We start from the raw sequence: 23,073 nt of genomic DNA, 5'->3' as shown, positions 1-23,073 counted from the left end.
ACGCGTTGCAGTATGCTCCTATTCTTTTTATGCTCAGGCACTAAGATTTCCCTTCAGTGGTAAAATTCCATATAAATATTCAATACTTAAACGGGCACAGTTAAGACATTAAATATACATATACATACTGTATACAGTACAGTTTGCATACGGTAATATGTTTATGTTCCTAAATCAATCTCTTTTATGAGCATGTGTAAGGCATGGTGAATCGATTCTCAAAAACGTAAAAAGAAGTAAAAAAATGTACTTTGCAGTAAAGATTAGTAATATCTTCGTTAAAGACTTTGATGGCTATAGCAAACATGAGAGGTTGAGCTTTATTAGCTCCACCTTGCGGAAATTCCGGATACTATTATTTTGCTAGCGGTATTTACCGGTAACTTGCGGTATTTACCGGTAACTCGCGGTAGACTGCGTACAGCGTACCGGAAAATAATGCGGTATCGCCCTCGCATTTTGAATGGCTGCATCTGTATATAAAAATATATAAAAAAGTGGCATCTCAAAGCAATACAGTAGATGTAAAAACAGTTAAAAGGACCACAGATTACAAAGTAAATACCCAGACAAACGCAAACGCGTTTTTAATAAAATGCTTTTATTCATTCAGCAGAGAGAGAGAGAGACATCCAGCAGAGAGAGACACACACACTGGTTTTCATTGACAAAAAGTAATTGTTTTTTTACATTCCTCTTGTCTAACAGGAATGTTTTGTTTGTGGACAGACTGTTAGACTAGAGGAAAAGAGCGCATCCTTCTTCGAAGCATTTCGTTGATCCGATCACGAATTCTTTTCCAGTCGCATGAAGTAAGTGTTGAGAATCTCCGATTCACCATGCTACTAATGGTTTCCTGGAGATTGCAGATAAATGCAGATAAATGCAGACGCTCTCTCGGTGCCGCGCCGGGTCTAAATATTTAAATATCTAAACATATTGCAGCGCATTTGCCCCGGGCAGAGGCCGAAGGGCGCCCGGCTGGGGTGCGCGGGGAGGGGCAGGACAGGAGTGAAAGTGGTCAGGGCGGGGTTTTGGAAGGCCGCTGACCAGTGCGGCTGTCCCACATTGAAGCGGGCGTACAGTCTGGGGAGGTATCCGTTTTCCTTGTAAATAGTTCCCTGCTTCTGGACCCCAGGGTGTCACTCTCTCTCTCTTTTCTCTCTCTCTCTCTTGGGCGCGCGGGCGGTGTGTTGGCTCGCGCTGTTGGCGGGCGGGGGCTGTCTGTCTCTGGCCGGGGGCGCGGGAGAGCCGGGCTGGCAGGTGGTGACGAAGAAGAAAAATAAAGGCTTTAACTTGCTTTAACTCCGCAAGCCTGAGTTCTTGTGTCCATCCTATCAGAACCTGAAAGTATTACAATACAATACAATATGAATCTATATAACAGGTGGTGTACAGTTTTTTAGTATAGATTACACTTTTCTAAAATGTATTTAAAAAATAAAAACGATTACAATCTAATCTTTCCACATTTGATCCCAAAATCCCAAGAAAAATAAATCTAAACGGGGAGAAAGCTATGCTGAAAGTTTATTAAGATACTTAGAAGACAAAGATATCAATTTATGTTGCATTTGTCTGATTGTGAATCAAAAAACACATATAATTAAACATGCGTTTGACTGCCGGTACACACTGTCTCCGGCTTCTGCATCTTCAGGAGTGTCTCTAACCTCCCAATCCTCCCCTGTAATGTGTCGTACTGCTCCCGCTGCTGCCGAAAAGTCTCCATACAGGTGCTGCTTCTACAGGTTGGCACCCTTGCCAGCGTCCAAGAGCAGAGTGCATTGCACTTTGACAGATTGTCTTTAAATCAATTGTTGTCAGAATATCCCCACCTCCAAACGAGAACAAATTTGCAACGATTTTATTAACTGGCTGTTTCAGTAACTTAAAGTATATATTTAAAGTAATAATTTAACAATATATGTAAATGTTTGTCTATGTTGTGAATGTCTGTAGATTGTATCTTATTTTTAGTTTTTGTTTTGTTTATAAGGGAGAGTGTCATATAGACGACTCCCTTACCCCCCATCCTGATTTAAATACTTTTATTTTTTCACAGTCTTGAAATGCCAGACAGAATTCACATTCGCTGCAGCCAAATGGCTTTTATCAATTATCGCGGCCGGCTCCTCAATGGAATCGCTTTAACATGCTAATGCGTTGGTGTAACAGTCCGGGCGTGGCAAGCTTCTTATGTCTCCCGACTACGGCGAAAGGAACCCGGCTTTCTTTGGAAGACAATGAACATATTCTAACCGTACATGAGAATATAATGCTGGTGCGTGGGCGTGGTGGGGTGCTGTACCAGCTGTCAAAAAAAAGTTTTTAAAAAAAAAAGTCAACTGAGTGTCCATAATATTGCAGTAAGTGAAAAGACCATGGGCATTCTTCCTCCCCCTACATTCTCAGAGTAGAATAGAATTTATTATTAGCACAATTTATTACAGTGCTAAATTTAATATTATTGATTACTAATAATTTATGCTAACACCTAGCTTTCTTAACGCAAGAAGTACTACCGGAAGTAAGTACTGTACTTACTGGGTTTTGGGGGGGGGAGGTGTCTTTCGCTTTAAATCACGCCCCCTTCTACTTTGAAAATACCTGTGAAACCGATTTAATTCGTCACAGCCAGCACTCCCGCAGAGAGTGATGAAAACCGCGCTGCGCCAGGCGAATGCACATCAATATGTTTGGCTTTTGGGCTCAGGTTAACATGTTCAGTGTTCAGTGTGTGGTAATTTGTTTGGTGCGAGTGAAGTTTTATTTAATCTCTGACCCAGGGAAAAGTGTGGTCTGGACAGTTGAGGAGAGAATGCAGGCTCGCGCTGTGTCTGTTATTCTTGATTCTGTTTTTTCTTTTTCTGGTTTGGTCGGATAGTTTTTGTTTTTGTTTTATCAATAAAGTTTGATAATCGGCCAGTGAAAGCTCTGTTGTCCTTCACATGAATGCCTGAAACATTTTACTGAACCCAGGATTTTACAGTATTTTTTCTTTAAAATACCAATAAAAGCAACATACAGTTTACATAATGATGTTCCAAAATTAATATTGTTTATGACCTTTATGACCTTCGTTATGCTCTTCGTTAATGTCTAAGCCGGAACACATCATTATATCTCATTTTTTATTTATTTAAAAAAAAAATCGTTTGCCCAGCCTAACAGTATTGTTGTCATTGTTTTTATCCTGTAAAGCGCTTTGAGGAGCCACCTTTAAAGGCGCTATATACAATAAAGTTCATTATTATTACTATTGTTAATTTGCTGGACAGAGAGGTGAACATTATTACGCAGAAGACAAAGATAGCGATTTACGTTGCATTGTGCATTGTGCTGCTGTAATACAGTTTAAAATAATTAAAAGTCTAAACAGTATCAGTTTTATTTATGGGTTGTAATTTTAAAAAAGTCAAAAACTGCACTCAAAATGCAATTTAGAGCTTTCTGGCAAGAGGAGACACCCAAATTAATAATGCCACTGTTTTTGCATGAATAAGGTTATACTGCTATTTCCTTAGAAACATGATTCCATGGTTTTTTTTTTTTTTAATCCCCGGCGGAACCGGGCATCCATAAGAATCAAGTAATAGGTTTATTCCATGCTGAAAAAAAAAGAAAGAAAACACATTCCATAAGAATCAACGCTTTTATATACCGCCTTTAAAGGTGGCTTCTCAAAACGCTTTACAGGATAAAAACAACAATAACAACAACAACAACAATATTGTATTTCATTGCACTTTGACAGATTGTCTTTAAATCAATTGTTGATTTAAAGTTTGACAGTAACCCTAACACTAACCCTATTTTATTTTTTCAAAGAAATGTTTGTTAAAAAAAAAAGTCATGGTTCTGGCTGGATTCAAACATCAAACATGTGATGTATAAGTCAGGAACCTAGCCCACAGCGCCACTGGCAAGGTCACATGGTGGGTCTTGAAAAAGCCCTACAGAAACAGTATCAACAGACATTGTACAGCATGTACTATTCTTGTGTTGTGGTACATGAATATAATTATATTGTTATTAATTTCTTTAGATACGCGATTCCATATTATATTCCCTTTTAATCAAATTCTAAAAGTATGCATGTTGACTCCGGTATCACATTAGTTAAAGACTTCGATGCTTAAAATGTTTAGGGAGAAATGGAATACTGGTGTGTATTTTTTCTTTAAAGTAACGAGACCAGCCATATACTGTATGTTTACGTTCCAAAATTAATATCGTTTATGGCCTTCACACGCGTTACAGTATGCTCCTATTCTTTTTATGCTCAGCTACTAAGATTTCCCTTCAGTGGTAAAATTCCATATAAATATTCAATACTTAAACGGGCACAGTAAAGACATTTAATATACATATACATACTGTATACAGTACAGTTTGCATACAGTAATATGTTTATGTTCCTAAATCAATCTCTTTTATGAGCATGTGAAAGGCATGGTGAATCGGAGATTCTCAAAAATTACTGTACTTTGCATGATTGGAAACAAATGCGTGATTGCGAAATGCTGTGGTGTTACTTTTACAAAGACGGTCAATGAAAAAAAGAATGTGGACCAGGGCAATACTTTGAGTTTACAGCTTGTCCAAAGTCATTCATTATTAATACAATTAGTAATAACTTCGTTAAAGACTTTGATGGTGACATCTCAAACATGAGAGGTTGAGCTTTATTAGCTCAACCTTGCGGAAATTCCGGATACTATTATTTTACTTGCGGTACCACGTGGTATTATGAGGTACTATACGAGAATTTACGGTAACTCGCGGTAGGCTGCATCAAGCGCACCGCAAAATAATGCGGTATCGCCTGCTCGTTTTGAATGGCTGCATCTGTAAAATTCCATATAAATATTTAATACTAAGTGGATTAAAATGTGCACAGTAAAGAGATTAAATGATTAAATCTTTTCACTAACGACCAAGACACCACATTATCTTCCGTGTCGCATTTACATTGGAATGTTTTTTTTACAAGTGTCAAAAGAAGCGATACACAACCTGTCTCCTCTATAACTCTTCAGTTTACAGATAAATTCCGCCAGAGCATCACAACATTGTCCAGTAATACTCTTCTTGTGTCTAATTTTTAGTTAAGCAGGATTTGAGCAACAGACCATAACAGACCAAAAAACAGAATCCACCTGCGATTCGGGTATTAACAAAACGTGTTTAAAAAGAAAGTGAAATACAGTAATATACTGTATATATACTATTAGTAATATCTTCGGGAAAGGCTTTGATGCATAAAATATTTCTGCATAATTAAAATATTTATGATAAAGGTAGGTAGGTAGGTTGTGTACTTTCCCAACTGAGCAATCTTGCTTTCATAAAATATACCAACTTTTTAATGACTGATGATTAACATGCTGTAATACACTGTTTAAATTTAAAAGCTCAAATGCTGTACATGAGTGGTTAAGCTTTATTGGCTCCTCCTGGCAGTTTTACAAGGTGATTCCGGATACTTTTCGGTATGACATCAAATGACGTGTTACACCGCATGATACTGCGTGATACTGCGTTTTGATGCAAAACGCCCACTGCGGTGTGCCGCGAAATACCCCACACGTTTTGAATGGCTGCATCTGTACATGCCATGTAGTTTGCCTGGCTAAAACTCTGTGCTGCTAGACCAAACGAAAGCATGAAAGCAAATGTACAGTACAAAAAACTGTTCAGCGATTATACTGAAAAACATTGTGATCAACATTAAAATACGTTGGTTCTCTTGCAGTTTCTCCCGTATTTCATTAAATGGGGGTTTTGTGAACTCAACCTATAGCCCTTCAGATTGCAGGTGCTCTCCCAGTAACAGCGGCAGGAGTAGAGATGAAGTTTTCACAGCTCAAGTTGATTAAAACATACTATACCTGATGTCAAAAATATAGGCAGATTGATTTATAGAACTTTTCTATCTGCTTAGCCTTTCTGATTTCACCTCATTTGTTAATGAGTGCACTTGTTTTTTTTATTTCTTACTTAATTTCATATTTATTTCTGCAATTCCTTTGTACAAAGTTTTCAGTACAGTACTAAAACCTTTAAAATATTTAACTAACATAGTTAGATAAACACATCCTGTTAAACACATCCTAACACATTTATTATTATTAATACTCCTTTTCATTACTTTGAATGTTAAAATACATTATCCTTTTAAAATGTATGCGTTGTGTTTTTGTTTATAATTTATTTATTATGTGTTCTTTAAAGCTGGTTAATAAAACTTTTCTAGTTATTTAATTATTTTATTGTTCTAAAGAGTAAAATAAGGTAGTATAGCAGTGTACTGTATGTCTAAATCGTTATCTGGAGGGGGCCCTTTCCATGGTCTTGACCAGGGTATGGTATGGTATGCAATATTTAGAAAAAAATTACATTAATACCAGAATGCACATACTAATGCAGCCACCCAGGTTACGCATCAAAAACTCACTGCTGCAGCAAGATGTCTTTGTCATTCCACAGTGTGATCCGTCGCACTGACAAGAGAAGGTTCACTGGCCAAATAAGATTGATAGGTGACACCTACTGTATATAGGTGACACTTGTGTAAAAACTATGGGTGCAACCATCACCCATGACCAACAAACACTCCTGGACCTGAGATTTACAGCTTCGAATCTGACTTCAGTGAAATTGAAAGTATATGGCTGTGCTACTCAAACACAGATCAAACAGGGACTTGAATGCAAGAGACTAAGAGAACCAGCATGTAAGCGTGCTCCCACTCCCCTAAATCCTGCTTGCAAATGTAGTATCACTGGAAAGTGTGATTGATGAACTTCACTGTTGCATCAATACTCATCGCGACTGAGAGACTGCTGCATCTACTGCTTCACTGAAGCTTGGCTGAAACCCAACGTTCCTCATGCCTCTGTACAACCCGCTGCATTCACACTGTATAGAGGGGACCGCAAAGCTGAATCTACCAGCAAGGAGAAAAGAGGTGAAGTGTGTTTCATGATTAACAATCTTTGGTGCACTGACGTAGAAATTCTCTACAGGTTTTGCTCATCTAATCTAGAATATCTCATTATTAAATGTCACCCTTTCAACCTACCAAGGGAATTTATGGCTGTTATTATGACCGCAGTGTACATTCACATGCATTCTAATACTGAATCGGCACTCAGTGAGCTGTACAGCATCATCAGCAAATATGAAAACATGCATCCGGAAGCTGTTTCTATTGTGGTGGGGGACTTTAACCACTGTAAACTTAAAAAAAGTACTACCAAAGTACTTTCAGCACATCTCTGTTCCCACTAGAGGGAATAACACCTGGATCACTGCTATACCACCATTAAAGAAACATACTGTTCCATTTTACCACCACATTTCAGGAAGTTTGACCATGCCTCCGTGCTCCTTCTTCCTGTTTACAAGCAGAAGCTTAAGAGTGCACCACCTGCAGTAAAGACCATGCAGTGCTGGCCAGACGCTGTTGAGCAAGAACTCACCGACTGTTTTGAAATGACTGATTGGTGTATATTCAAAGATTCATCCATTGATCTAAATGAGTATACAGAGGTGGTCACATCCTATGTCAACTACTGTGTGGACAGATGTGTTCCTACCAAGGAGATCCGGATCATTCCAAATCAGAAGCTCAGGATGAACAGACATTCGCTCCAAACTTAAAGCACAGTCTGCTACCTTCCTATCAGGTGACAGAGAACTATATAAAAAATCAAGGTACCTGGAAAACCTACAGAAAGCTATAAAACATGCAAAACAAAAATACAAGGACAAATTAGAAAAACAGCTTTGGGGCAACTCAAGGCACATGTAGCAAGGCTTATGGGCTATCATGAACTACAAAGGCAAAAGCACCGGTATTTCCACCAGATGAGCTGAGCACCTTCTACTACCATTCTGAGGCTCAGAACACCAAGCCCGCAATCAAAGCTCCCAGTAAACCAGGGGACTTTGTGTTACAGGTCTCTAAACATGATAAACATGAGGTTTGTAGTGCCTTTAAGAGATTGAAAACCCACAAAGCAGCCAGCCCAGATGGTGTCTCCCCTCGTGTCCTTAAAACCTGTGAATACCAGCTATCTCCGATTTATACAGACATTTTTAACCTCTCTGTGTCCCAGTCAATTGTACCAGAGTGCTTTAAGAAAACCACAATTGTGCCACTGCCCAAGAAGACCAAGTATTATGACCCCAGGTGTCTAGGGGTAAAGGGGTATAACATAAAGGATGGATTTGAATGCAGGTGGGTTTCTGGTGAGGGACTGAAATCGTGACGACAAGTTTTGGTGCAAAAGTGATTTATTTTAAAGTGAATAAAGTGACTGGTAGGTAAATAGGACACAAATAACACACAGGGAAAGGGAACTAGAGTGGTGCCAAAAAAGAAAATAACAAACAAAATGGAGCTCATAAAGTGAGGAAAAGCTGACCTAACTACCAAAACAACACCCGAAACACTCGGTCTTCGGCATCTTCTAACGCCCTAGCTTCACCTTCACTAACTTCCCAAAACCATACAAGACAAAAGGCACTCACCTGTCCTAAACCAGTGTTACTAATACAAAGATCAACTATGTGTGTAGAATGTACCCGACAACCTTTCTAACCCTTAACACAAAAGTTTACACAAATACACAAGTTAACTATGAATACAAATAAGGGAAAACGAGAGTAGACACAAGGAATAGGGTACAGAAGAGCACAGAGGTTGATATAACAAGTTTGGGCAAGGTAATGGCAAAATACAGGATAATACAAAAAAACGAAAGTACATGGAAATGAACACAAACCAACAAAGCCGAAGCTATTCAAAAACACACAAATAAGAAGCGAAATGAATGAAAACAGATAGAAACATAGCCGTAGCAAAATGAAAGCAAAACGAAGCTGAGCCGAACAGAACCGAAGTCAAGCCAAAGGCCCCATCTTTCTGAAAACCTCCAAGTTAAATACTGAATAAGCTGAGTTCTGTTTGGTCGAAAGTTGATTGAAGCAGATGTCACAACGGCAAAGATGGATGAATTATTGAACCAATGGGGAGGAAGAACAACCACAGTCAGGAAGTGTGGAACATCACATCAAAACAAATACATGGACCACACTGGGACGTAACACCAAGGTAACTTGCTTGAATGATTACTGCCCAGTGGCACTCACTAGTTGTCATGAAGTGCCTGGAAAGACTACTACTGTACTAGATAAATTTCTCTATCCTGGACTCCCTTGACCCACTTCAGTTTGCTTACCGCCCAAATAGGTCAGTTGATGATGCCATATCTCTAGCACTTCACACTGCCCTAGAACATTTAGACAGACGGGGTACCTACTGTATGCTAGGATACAGTTTATTGATTACAGCTCGGCCTTCAACACAATTGTTCCTGCCAAGCTGGTCCCAAAACTCAGGAATCTGGGCTTATGAAAATATATCTGCAACTGGATACAGGATTTCCTGACCTCAGGTGGTGAAAATTGTCAACAATATCTCCTCTACAGTGATCCTAAACACTGGAGCCCCACAAGGCTGCTGTCTCAGTCCTAGGCTATACTCCTTGTTCACCTACAACTGTACAGCCACCTACAGCAGCAGCCATATCATTAAGTTTGCAGATGACACCACTTTTATTGGGCTGATCAACAACAACGATGAGTCTGCATACAGGAGTGAGGTGGCGCATCTTACAACATGGTGCCTTGACAACAATCTGGCCCTGACTGTCAACAAGACAAAAAATTGAGTTAAGCCTCAATCAGCATCAATGACACACCAGTGGAAACTGTCAGCTGCTTCAGGTTCCTTCATTGCAGATCTCCACGGACCTGGCTTGGACTCACAACACTGTAGCGAATCTGAAAAAGGCACAACAGTGCTTGCACTTTCTGCAGTGCTTAAAAAAATGCAGTTTGGGGAAGCAGTTCCTCATGAACTTTTACCGCAGCACCATAAAAAGTGTCTTTACTAGTGGCATCACTGTTTGGTACAGCAGTACTACCATGCATGACAGAGATGCACTACAAAGGGTTGTGGCAAAAGCACAGAGGATCATAGGATGCAATTTACCATCAATCGGTGAGATCCACACCATTTACTGTCGCAATAAAGTGTAAACCATCATTCAGGATCCCAACCATCCCATCCACAAAATGTTCCTCCCCCTACCCTCTGGCAAGCGGTACCGCACTGTTAAAGTAAGGACCACTAGACCCAAGAACAGCTTCTATCCCACTGCAGTGCACATCCTCAACAATCGCTAACTGTAGGGCCTCAGACTCAATACACATCTCCGTGCTGTACTTTTTACATTGTCTACCTTTTTTTTTCTTGGTTTCACTACTACATATTTATTAATTTTCTCACAATATATTTATTGTTTCTCTTGTCTACATTGTGTAGTGTTGTCTGTTGCACTGTGTATGTTCTGAGAGATCAAGAGATTAAGAATTCCAATGTATGTGTACATATGGCAATAAACTACTCTACTCTAGCGGGCAAAACCCATGGTCACACTGTGAGACATCCCATCAATTCAACTAATTTACTGACTTGCCTCTGGTTTACCATTTTTTTACCTTTAATTAAGCAATCAGAGTTTTGCTTGACCATGTAATCTCCTGTTGATACTGTTGACTGAACAGGGGGAAGCTTTCAACTTTTATTTTTATGCTTGCAGCTTTTTTCATCCAGAATCTCCAATATATAATCTTATATTATAGAAGACTGTGTTATATTAAAATAAATTCTGCTGTAGTTTAGAATTGAAAGAGACAGACCAATGAGTTGACCTGATAACAGTAATATAAGTGAAGGATAACTCTATCATGTGTTCCCTTGATGCTGACTTAAAATGGTCTGAGGTGTGCTCCACCACAGGAGATAATCAGCATGGAGATGCATTCTGAGAAGAGACAGAATACAGAACACTTAAACAGAACATGCCTTTTCTGATTAAACAGTTTTATTGCTGTTATTGATTAGCATATACAGTACAAAAGACTAATGGAGTTTACACATAGTGGTGCACACAAAATAAAAAACATTATTGTAACAACATTTAAGAATAAAAACAATATAGCATGTCCCAATATATGGAGCCAGGATGACTAATAAGAAATGTTAATTTGGAATGACTTAGAAGGGTAAGGGTAAGATACTGTACATAGAATCTCTCTATTCAAACACATCAGGACTTTTAATCAGATTAAAGCATAACAGCTCATTGTTAAGGCTGAATGCTGTAGAATAAACAGGACCCTATGCGGCACGTGTTGGTTATCTGGAAGGCAGACAAATACGAAAAGTTCAGTCCGAAAAGAGTGAAATCCAAAGGTCGAAGAACTTGGTCAAAAATCTGAAAGAGCTGTTCAGGAGAAATCGACCAAAGGAGTTTGCCAATATGCAACAAGCTCACAAAAGAGAGAGACTCCAATACCGAGCCTGGGAATGTGGGACATGAGTGAGAGAGGTGTGATAGGTGAACAAGATGATGAGGTTCAATTAGTGGCAGGTGCTGTGCGTGGTCGTAACACTCATAAGATGCAATATTACCTTGGCTTAGTCATCCTTAATGATCAGAGGGTGTCTACAGATATTCATCTTTAAGTTTCAAGGGATCAACAACAATGAATAGTCTGAGGCAAAAAGGAATAACACCTTGCCGCTATATGCCCCCCAACTGGCAACCCTGTATTGGATAAAGCAGTTAGAAATTAGATATAAACCCTCCTTTAGAACAACTAGAAACAAGACCTGTCTTTAATGCCAGATTTCCTTCACTCCTTCAAAAGAAGAACAAACTTAAGTTTTTTCTTCTGTTAGACATTTCAAAGTAATTTTAAAATTCATTTAAATTCTTCATTCTTCTTAACATCCTGTATTGCCATCCAGGGCATGGAGTCCCTGAGGGGCAGATCCCTTGCTGAGAGGTATGCATTACTAAGCGACCACAGCTGAAGGGAGTTTGTGAATTAACTAAGTTCAGCTGTGGGAGGTCTTTAAGATCATGCTGAGCAATTCCCTAAGTGGTCCCCAAGCCAGGATGTCAGTCCTGTACTGGCTGCAGACCTGAGTAGATGTAATATCAGGTGAAATTATCAGGTCCCACACAAAGTAGCATTAACTTTAAAAGCAGTAGAATATCGTCACACTCCTATTTTGAAAAAAACAATCTAAAGCAGCATGTGTTCTGTCTTTTGTATACATGACGTACAACACCATGTCAGTAAGCATTCCCTAGCTAAACACGTGATGTTTTTCGCCATTTCTGTGACCGGTAGAAATTACACTTTTCAGACATACTGTATGTTATTCTTTATGAGAAACTGCAGAACATGTACTGTACATAGGTTTTTGCCTGCTCTTTAAATATTGAACGGAAGACATTTACGATGACTTGATAGTAAGACTTATACCAGCTATTATTGTTGGTAACAGTAAACAGCAAGCCAAAAATGCACAAACTGTATAACTGGTTGTGTGTCATCCTGAAATGCTTCTTTTTGTTTGGCATTACCCTATCTCTTTACATTCATTACATTTATGCAAACAGACACACATATACTGTTTCTTCTCCCTTCAAAATCCACTTTTCCTGCATTTTCTATGTAATTCCAAATTCAAATATATATTGGTGTCTGTATACTGACTATACTAAAAGCTTTAAAGGTTTTTGTGTTTAACGATTTAATGAGTGACTAACAATAACAATAACAGTAAACCAACAGTAGGCATTAAGCCTGGCTGTCAAGTCATTATTCCATTTAATGTTTAAAGAGTTAGCAAAAGCCCATTTTAAAACTCAAATCCCAAAGAAATACAAAAAAGGATTATGATTATAATGAGAAAAAACAACAATTTTGCATTGCCTATATAATATGTCCAGTTTGGTTTTAGCATTGCAACAAAATAACAGAATAAAAACACTGGGAAGTCCAGAATTCTTTTGTCTTTCATACATCCATTTACAGTCCATTTATCTTGGTCAGGATTGTGACTTTATGTGTCACACAAAACATAACACTGTGCAAAAATACTTGCCTGAGTGGATGTGTCAAGCCTACTAGCTTGTACAACTCACTTGTGTATAAAAAAATAATGTGTTAAATGTTATGTCATAACCTATACAGTCCAGTAATTCCAGATAATAAAAAAAACTGTGTTTGTTTTCTAAGAGGAAAAATACTTCCCACAGGATAATAAGATTGCTTATTAATAAATAGCAAGAAGTATATGTTTCCACCATACAGTATTCTGGAAGGTAAACCACTAAATAGCAGCCAACAGCAAAAATAAATATTGGTCAAATGTCATACAATTTCTAACTATAAGTTAAAAACTAAATTAAATTTCAGAAATTTCAATTGAACTTATATTTGAAATAAAGAGCTGCAAGGCTTTTTTTTTTGCAATGTCACTGAAATTTGTTTAAAGAAAACACAAATCAGGTCTACGGTGTATACTGTATATACTGTATGAGCACCACCTTAAACTTAGTATATATAATAAATGTACAAGTATCATTTAAAATGAATTAGAGATTTCACAAATGCAACATAAAACTTTAGATTTTTTGAGTCTCTGGTCCAATGTACATTGTTTAGTTTATTGGACACTTAGATAAAGAAGTATTAATACCTTCAGCACATGCTGTGCAAAACAAGAATCATACAGTGTTGAAAGAATGCATTTCCCTGTGAGTTAAAAGTCGAAATTCGTGTTTTTTAGTTGTTGTTTTTACCTCCCTTTGGAAATTTTTGATAAATTCCACTATTCATTCCACTTTTGATTTTTTTTATTAATAATTGTAAATGTTAATATCACCCTTGAAGACTTCAGTATACAAATGCAATAGATTATTTCTTCATCACTTGTTTACTTATTCCAAAATGAAATTATCACTTAGTGATAATCTTCTAGATAAATAAATCTAATAATATTTTTTTATTCGCTGCTGCACAAATGCTCAGATAGTTTCTTCTATAGCTGTCAACAAAGAAAGCTTCATGCATGAATAGTATATTCATATACTACTGTCTGAAATGCCAGACTTCTTTAACTGTACAAATTATGTCTGAAAAGCAAAGATTGGTTCATTTGTTATTTTAGTCTAATTAATAATGAGATGTTTTCAGAATTGCTTCTTCATTAGAATTTATTATTACTACTTGCTTAAAATTCCATGTCATTATGAAACTAATTTAATTTGAAAAAATCAATTCTTCTGGTGAAATCCACAACAATATCTATTCTTAACAGGACAATGGTGGTAATCAAAAAGACATCATACTGAGAAATGTTTCTATCCCTACAAAAAGTTGAGAGAGGTTGTGAAAGGGATCATGAAAGCTCAGTTCTCTGACTTTGGCCTCTGTGTTGTTAAGCAGACTCCCTGTTCAGCAGCCTGGGCCTGGGAGCGGTGGTGGGACTGGGCGTGGCGGCCCTGGTTCTCATTCTGGTGGCTGTGGATGTTAGCTGTTTCTTCCTGAAGCAGTGTGGCCTGCTCATGTGTATCACCAGAAAGGTCTGTGGGAAAAAGACAGCCACCAGTGGCAAGAGCAAAGACTTGGAGGAAGGGAAGGCCGCTTACCTGTAAGTACCTGCTCTAGTGCATCAACATTCCCACATTTCTCACCTAAACAAATACTGTTAAACTTCTCTGGCAATGTATAAATGTGAAATAAATTAATAATACATTAATATCATATTATAGGCTCTGGGTTTGGTTCTAGCATTTGGTGTCTGTCTCCATGGAATTTATGAATGTACCCCTATGGTTTATGTCCCTAAAGGAGAAGGATAAGCTCCCCACATCTTTGCTTTCCAATGAGCATTTTAGTAATTCATTCTAACAACCTGTCCAGGTCATGAGATTAATTGAATAGATTAACATATATTTGTTTTACTTTCTATGTTATGTATGAAACATACATAACATATATAATAGTTTAATGGCTAGCAAGACAATAAACTTTTTTATGCTTTTAATCTTATTTATTTCATTGTAAGTACGTTTTCTGTCTTATTTACCACCTGATAATTTTTTTAACACGTTTTTTTTTTCTGGTTCAAATGCTCCTAAAACTTGTTAACTTCTTTTTTTCATTTGTGCTTGAAGATGAATTTAGCAAATATAGCGCATCCATCCATTTTCTTACCACTTTATCCAGTACAGGGCTGTACAGGGCTCCAGAGCCCAGAGCAACAGGCTCATGGTAGGATACACCCTGGATAGGATGCCAGTCCATTGCAGGGCACACATAGACACAAACACACACATACTCACATAAGTGTCAATTTTCCAAGAAGCCAATTAAACCACCAGTCTTTGAACTGTGGGAGGAAAGTAGAACACCTGAGAAAAACCTATACAGTCACAGGGAGAACATACAAACTCCACTCAGCTAGCACCTAATGAAACTGACTTTACAGCCCCAGGACTGCAAGGTAGCAATCTTAACCACTGTGCCACTATCCAATATAGCACATTTACAGGACAATTTAATGTTTCTGTCATAGATAAGGTGAAAAGTTAATTAAATTCCAAATGGAAACTCAGTGTCAGTGCCTTCCAAGCTGACACTGGTGACTGTCAAAGAAGGTTTTTAGGTGAACCAATAGATTTAACATCAATTAGGTTTTTTATAGTATCTCCTATATTAACCTTAAATACAGTATTGAATGTCATTAGGGCATATATTGCTTCTGTATTTATAACCCCTCTCTATTTTTTTCCCATTTTTCAGCAGATACTACAGTATATATTTCAAATTGTGATATTCATTTAAAATGTCTTTCCTATTTTATTCTTGCCATGTTATTTTTTTAAAAAGGATGTAGTGCAATTTAATTTCTGATATTAATCACACTGGAAAAGCTGCATCAAATGTTTTACTTCTTTAAATAACCCTGCTTGTATCCCTTGCAGAGATGGAATATCATTATACTGTTTCTAATGCACAGATGAGAAATTCAGGCACATGTTTTTTTTTTGTAAAGCTTTTTAAATAACTTATTTTTGACAAGACCTCTGTAAGCACTGACACTGAAACAGATCCATGCTGACAACAGCCATTTTTTGTTTACTTATGCACCCAAGGATGTCAGCAACAGCTTGATTATGACTTCAAAGGATTAAATGCTGTGGCAAGGCTCATATTATAGATCAGTTTGTAGGCCAGATCAATTAAAGTAGCATTAATACATTCATATTTAGAGGGCTATGAAATAAATTGCCGGGTAATTTATATTCACATATATTATATTTATTTTCACAGCAAACAGCTACACCGGAGCCCCTAATAAACTAGGTGCACCATGTGCAGCTTGCAAAAATGCATTCTTGAAGATATATACTGTTCTCTATTAACAGGTTCAGATTGCCTACCTGTTTCACAGCTTTGTGATTATTTCTAACAGATTTGTTAGATTTTATGTTCTCAAACATAAAGGAAATGAATGTATTTCTGTGTGAAATAATATGTACAGTATGTACATGTGTTTATTCATTTAATTAATCAAATTTAATTTAATTTAATTAAAATTCTTATTAATTCAGATTTTATACCGAGCATGAATTATAATTAGGATAAAACAGCCCTGATGCTAATATTCCAGTCCTATTTCTTTTTAATTACTTCTTTATTCTATTTCTTAAGATTAGATGTATGATTCTGATATTCTGTGACACTACTATGAGACATTCAGCAGGTTTGACAAACAAGGCAGGGAATTCTACTTTGGTTCACTATATTGCAAATAACATACGCTGGACTCTTGCAAAGGACTAAGGCAAGACAGAGCCTTTGCTCCTCTTTGTGTTGCAGAGACTCTTTTCTATGGGCTGCTAATGACTAAATTCTGTTGGTATGTGCAGGAAGGATGGGTCAAAGGAGCCCATTGTTGAGATGAGAACAGAAGAGGAAAGAATAACTAACCCTGATGATGGGAGCCCTGTTAACGAGCCCAATGAGACCACACCACTCACAGAGCCTGAGTAAGAGTTGATTTTATTGGCTCACTTAGAAGTGCTATTTATCTGGAGAATGTAGGGTCAGTTGCAAACTCCCAAACATGAAGCCTAAGCGGTGCTTTCATAGTACTCCTTAATAAACCTGTAAGAGATATGATGCTTTATGTTGTCTTCATTTTTAAACTATATGTTGTTTACTAAGTTGACTTTTAAAAAGAATGTAGGCCCCATTTCTGGTTTTCTGACTTGGTAAATATCCAAGTATCACAAGTGTTATATAGTGAGTATCACAAGATGAGCTGGACAGACAACTGCGAATAAAAAAAAGCATACAAATTAACATCATGCAGATAGCAGGACTGTTCAAAAATAAATAAGAAAAGCTGTCAGCCTTCAATGAGATGGATTCTTAGCATACAGGAAAAGTACAGGAGAGTGGTGTGGTCTGAGGAATTTTTTTCAGGGCGAGGGATGGTGACTTTAGAATGTCACCTCCCATTTCAAATTGAAGCCTGTCATTTAGCTGAGAAACTCATCAGAGCAAATATATCTTAATGACACTGAACAAATGTATTATTAGATGTTTTATTTTGGCAGTACTTGTCATATTTTGAGCAAATACAACCACTATAAAAATATTCCCACTTAGCATTATATTTTGCATTATCACTGTTGTCTTACAGTACAGTATGTAGGTTATGGTATAGTAAGATACATCCTTACTTTTGTGCTGGAATATTTTACTAATGTGCTATTTCTGTTTATTTTTTGTGTTATTTTGTTTAGTTTGCTTTAACATAATACACGCATTTTGCAGTAATTGCTACACAGAGATAACATCTGTATAAGCAGGGCTTCTTTCATGGAATCTTTGTCTTTAATGTTTTGGTCACAGGCTATATTTATCAATTCAGGTGGGTAGCTGCGTCAGCATGCGTAGGCTGCAAAGGAACAAGTAATAGGTTTATTCCATGCTGAAAAAAAGAAGAAAGAGAACACAACGTTTCGGCCGTGGAGCCTTCTTCAGGTGTCACCTGACACCTGAAGAAGGCTCCACGGCCGAAACGTTGTGTTCTCTTTCTTCTTTTTTTCAGCATGGAATAAACCTATTACTTGTTCCTATATTTATCAATGCTCTGGTGATATACTTGGTACTGGGGATTTTGAGCCTCTGTAGGTATCCTCTCAAGAGGCACTAGTAAATGTAGGGGTTGTGCTTAACTGGGACAATTATTAATTGTAGCAGTAAGTCACAAAAATGATTCTTCTGATGGCTATTAGAATCCAACCTTGCGGGATAAATCAAACAACGCACACACACGGGTACTAATACACAAAATACATTTATTGATACATAAAATGTGCATATAAACATAAAAGATCTTATTGTGAGGGTCAGCAGAATACAACAGGTATATATTCAATCACGAAGAGTTACACATATCAAGAGGACATACGTTCAGTATATCATTCATTTAGACCATTTTGTAAATGAACTTGGTTACAACTTCTACACTAGATACTCAAAACAAGTACATCACTAATAGGAATTAAATTGATATCAACTGGTGTTAAGGTAACAATTGAATTCTCGAGCTGTAATGCAGAATGTTGAATACTCATTCAATCTGTGTGGAGTCAGATCTTTTGCAGGCACAAAGAAGCAGTGGCAGGCTTGTTGTTGTCCAATCGGCGCTCTCTGGCTCGGTGCCAGGCAGTGCTCGGTGCGGCTTGCGACGTGGTGGGAGAGATTCCTGCTGCTGATGGTCTCTGAAGACCAGCTAGTTAGTGTTGGCTGAAACTAGTAAAGTTTGTGCACAGGAGAAAAGTGACTGCGGGTCCCAGCAGGTCAGGAAGAGGACCGGTTCATTCCTGATGAAGCGCTAGTCCTGAATCCTTAGCTTCAGATTGGGTTCACGAGGCTTGCTGCTGGCTAACCTCGGGTGGATCCTTTGGTTACGCACTGGCGACCTCCATTCTCAACTCTTAGAACAAAGGAAAGTCCTGGCACTCAGACACACTGGCCGTTATGTGGTGGTCCGGGCTGAGTCTGAGGATGTTCAGGAGGAGCCCTGAGGCTGAATGTCCAGCAGGCGCGCTGCGAGAATGTCCTGCTCCTGGGAACTGTTCTACAGGCACTCTGTGTTGTTTGTTTTACCTGGAGGAAATGCAGGTCGTTCATTGGTTGAAAGTTTCATGGGCATCAGAGACCCACGTGGGGTTAACCTGCCCTACCAGTTCCTGATAGGCTGATGATGAGTAACCATGCACTCTGACCTTAGAGTTGTAAACCAACTTTGAATAAGACTCTCTTGGAATCTCAGACTTTAAGGCACCAGAGATTTCATTTGTTAAGGTTGCTGGAGAATCTCAGCATTGGGGAGCTGTTCCTTATCAGGACACTCTATTAGCTAGAAAAACACCTTAAGTGTGAACCAAATGGAACGGCCTCTCTGTATCAAGCACCACTGAGATGAAAGAGAGAGGGACTGGCAAGGGAGCAGAAAACTGAATTCCTGTATTTTAATAAGCCTCGCTGCTACACCTCACAATCAGTCTTGTTTCAGTTTTTCAATGAGAGTGCTCATAGTGCTGTGTATGCTTTGACATGAAAGCTGAATGACAGAAACCATGAAGAATGTATTTTTGTTCTAATTTTAAGCTCATAAATTGTTATAAATTATGCAGAGAATGTGGATGCTGTTTCTTTTTACACAACACACAATCTAATCATTTAAGTTATTTGTTAAGGGCTTGTTTCGCTGACATGTTTTAATTTCTTTATGTTTAATTCTTTCTTCGGTAAGAGTGGTTTTTAGTCAAACATATAGCAGGTATTAGCTAGAAAAAAATCCCTGTTGATGTCACAGAGCAAAGGTTGTAATATGGTGTTTAAATTAAATTTTATATGAATGCTTGAGTACTGATAATAGTCAAAACGTGCCCTGTAGATTCATTCTTTTGTAGTTTTGCCCTAATATCTACTGTATTTATAGCCCAGTTTAAGCAAAATATATTATCAACAGTTATAGGTATATCTCAGGTATCATCTTACACAAATTCCTCCAGACATGATTTAGGGCTTTTCACATTGTTCATTCTTCCTGCTCCACAAAAAGTGTTTGTGACCATGCAGTGTACATGTAGATGGATGTGAATGTAAATGTGAGATGATTGTACAGTATATAGGATTTCTGTCTGTACTCTGTCTGTACTCTTTTTAACCCCCTTAAATGTAATGTTCAAGAAAGATTAATTGTTTTATTCCATAACCAGTATTATGTAAAATTAATGGGCAAGCGAAAATACGGTGAGTATTTACTAGAAGAATGTTAGAAATGTAACAAGTGGAATTTTTAGTTTTAGACTTTTTTGTATCTCTTAAAATTTCTTTAATAGAAGAATGAACTAATGAATGTATGCATTTGTTGAACTGTTAAATTATCAAGAATGCAATTTATAAATATGCAATGAGATAATATCTTGGGATAGAGCATGTAATTTCTGAAGTCCTCTGAGCATGAGTTGTAATCATTTTAAATAATAGCACTTTTAAGTCATGAAAAGCACTTACAGTGTTCCTCCAGGTATGAATCACTTGTTTAATACAAGGGTGTGGTGGAGCTGTACTACGGAAGCTGATGGCTGTGATATCAGGCTGCTTTTCTGTTATTTCAGTATGATATTGCTGGATAAACTGTTCCCCGATTTCCATTAAAAGACAGTCAGGAGTCCATCTCAGACCTGAAATTTCTAACTGGTATAGAAATAGAAAATTCCCAGCATTGTATAAATAAGGTTGTGACGTTTAGAACTTACCAAGATTAAAACCGCCGTCTCCATGCTTTGTTATTTCTCTACCCAAGTTAATGGTTAACTGCCGAATAGTTGTGTTCCTTATTTGTATTTAAGATGAGAATTAATAGCATTAACCTTCAGCATGATTATACTTTGAGCTAAGGCATTTTGTGGCTAATATGGTTTAATTAACATTTTCTGGCAGCACAACAGAGCACTGAAACACAAATCTACAAATTTAAATTTGGTCTACAGTTATTATTGACTAAAATAACCTTCAGTGCGTGTTGTGGCATTTTTGGTTAATGTGGAGTTGTCCATTTCTAATGCATATTTTATTTTCTTTAAAAAAAATCTTAATTGATTTTGAAGTTCTTCACTGTAAGTGCAAGAACTTGTTTTTTAATTTTTATTATTTTCAAATGCATGCTATTCATTTTGTGCATTAAGAACTAAAATCAATCAGCAGTCTTATTATTTCTTAAGACTACACTATATGGGGTATATTTGGCATATACAAATAAATTTGATGTGCAAAAACTTACATTGAGTCTATCTGGTTTACATATGTGTTTAAGTTTCTATCTGATCATGGTAAGATTTTTCAGCCACGTAAAAATTGTTTGGACTAGATCATTAAACCCACTCTGGAGAATGGTAGACAATATCTAGTGATTTATGAGAAGACTTTTGGCAGCTTGTTCAATCTAGATGCAACAGATTAAATAAAATATTACATTTTTACAAGGTGGCTGGCCAAAGGCTGTAGAGCCTTGGCATTAGTTTGGATTGGTGGCATAAGTTGAGATACCATTATTGAACCAAATGTATTCTGCCTGATAATGAAACTTCAGGGATGGTTTTTGCCCATTGCAGATGGTCTACAGTGGATGGAATACAGTGAAGATATATTATCATTGAAGATGATAAAAAAAGAAAATCATTTAATAACAGGTTTCCATGAACATACTGGAACATTTCAATTGATGGAAACACTATCGACAATACCTGTATAGGGAGTGATATTTTAAAATACACTGTTTCTGGTAATGCAAATATATTAACTGACACATTTGAGGCATCCTTTTTTTAGCAGACAATAAATCATTTAATTATTTGGACCTTCTTGCATGTGAGGTCTTCATTGTCTTCATTAGCTCTAAGTTCATATTCTCCCCATATATCTATTTATATTACATTCGACTAATTGTACACTCTGTACGTCATTTATGCCTCTTGTGATATTATTTTTAAATATGGGTTTACTCATACAAAAAATCTTACCTGCTGTTATTCAGAATACCTTCCTCTAAAACAATAAGGAGTGTGTCACCATCCTTTTCAAACAATTTCCCTTTATAACAAAAGCCAAAATTAAAGTGAAATTTACCATGCTGTCTTGTCAATGTTCTAACTTATTACAAAAGTATAATTGTAAAGGTTTGAAGTGTGAACCCTAACACATCAAGAGCTCTCTTCTTTCATGGCTTAATGCTTTGCCTTAGTGCTGTAGGATTAATATTTTCCTTAGTTCCTAAGTAGGAAAGCCTGGAGCATTTTAATGATTATTTCCCTGGAGAAAAAAAGACTTTGAATTGCTAAACAGTATGAACTTTATTCTGGTATACATTCTATGGGTATTATGAGAATTATGTGGTACCTTGAAAACATCATGATATATTTTATTGACAGAATGAATCTCAAGTTAGTTTAAAATACATTTTAAATGTATCATGCTTCTTTATTGAACTGTAAAATTACATCTGTACAAAAATTAATCAATTTTGTGAGTACTGACCCTCTCTCTTATTTTACATTACTATTTGAAGCATTGTTCAAAAGATCAACTGAGTGAATTATATTGTCAATTGGATGTAATGTCAAAAATAATTTATTTTTGATTCTCCTATCCTAAAATAAGTTGACTTTCTTTCCTTAGGAAGTTACCATTAAAAGAAGAAAATGGAAAAGAAACTCTGAAGCCAGATGCAATCGAGGTCAAAGTTCATAGTGACAACAGCATCCAAACAAAGGAAGAGGACAGCAAAGCATAATGGGAAGTCCATCGTCATTTGAGAACACTAATAGCAAGCTACCCTGTGACCAAAACCAAGATAAAAAACAGGATTTTCCCCCCAAAAAAAGGAAATTATAAATCTAAAAGAGATGAGAACTGTCAGGGCAATTAAGCCATTGTGTAAATATGGATGGAGAAAGACCCAACAAACAGTTTTATGATAAATCAATAATAATCTTTGGGGGATGCCACTGGTCCGTATTGACCACTATTCAGTAACGTTATTTT

General features: G+C 37.1%; 1 protein-coding gene across 1 annotated transcript in view; it reads left to right on the top strand.

Moving 5' to 3' along the window:
• LOC148836336 (neural cell adhesion molecule 2-like) overlaps positions 1–22,822 on the top strand; it is a 103,447-nt gene extending 80,625 nt beyond the window's left edge. The window contains exons 6-8 of the mRNA XM_088914131.1: positions 14,386–14,590; positions 16,875–16,994; positions 22,708–22,822. Coding sequence (XP_088770257.1) covers positions 14,386–14,590; positions 16,875–16,994; positions 22,708–22,822 — 440 coding nt within the window. The remainder of the gene's footprint in view (positions 1–14,385; positions 14,591–16,874; positions 16,995–22,707) is intronic.
• Positions 22,823–23,073: the final 251 nt, after the last annotated feature.

This window comes from Atractosteus spatula, chromosome 4 (assembly GCF_055471065.1).
Source record: "Atractosteus spatula isolate fAtrSpa1 chromosome 4, fAtrSpa1.hap1, whole genome shotgun sequence".
NCBI classification, from domain to species: Eukaryota; Metazoa; Chordata; class Actinopteri; order Semionotiformes; family Lepisosteidae; genus Atractosteus; species Atractosteus spatula.
This window is presented reverse-complemented; position numbering and strand designations above follow the sequence as displayed.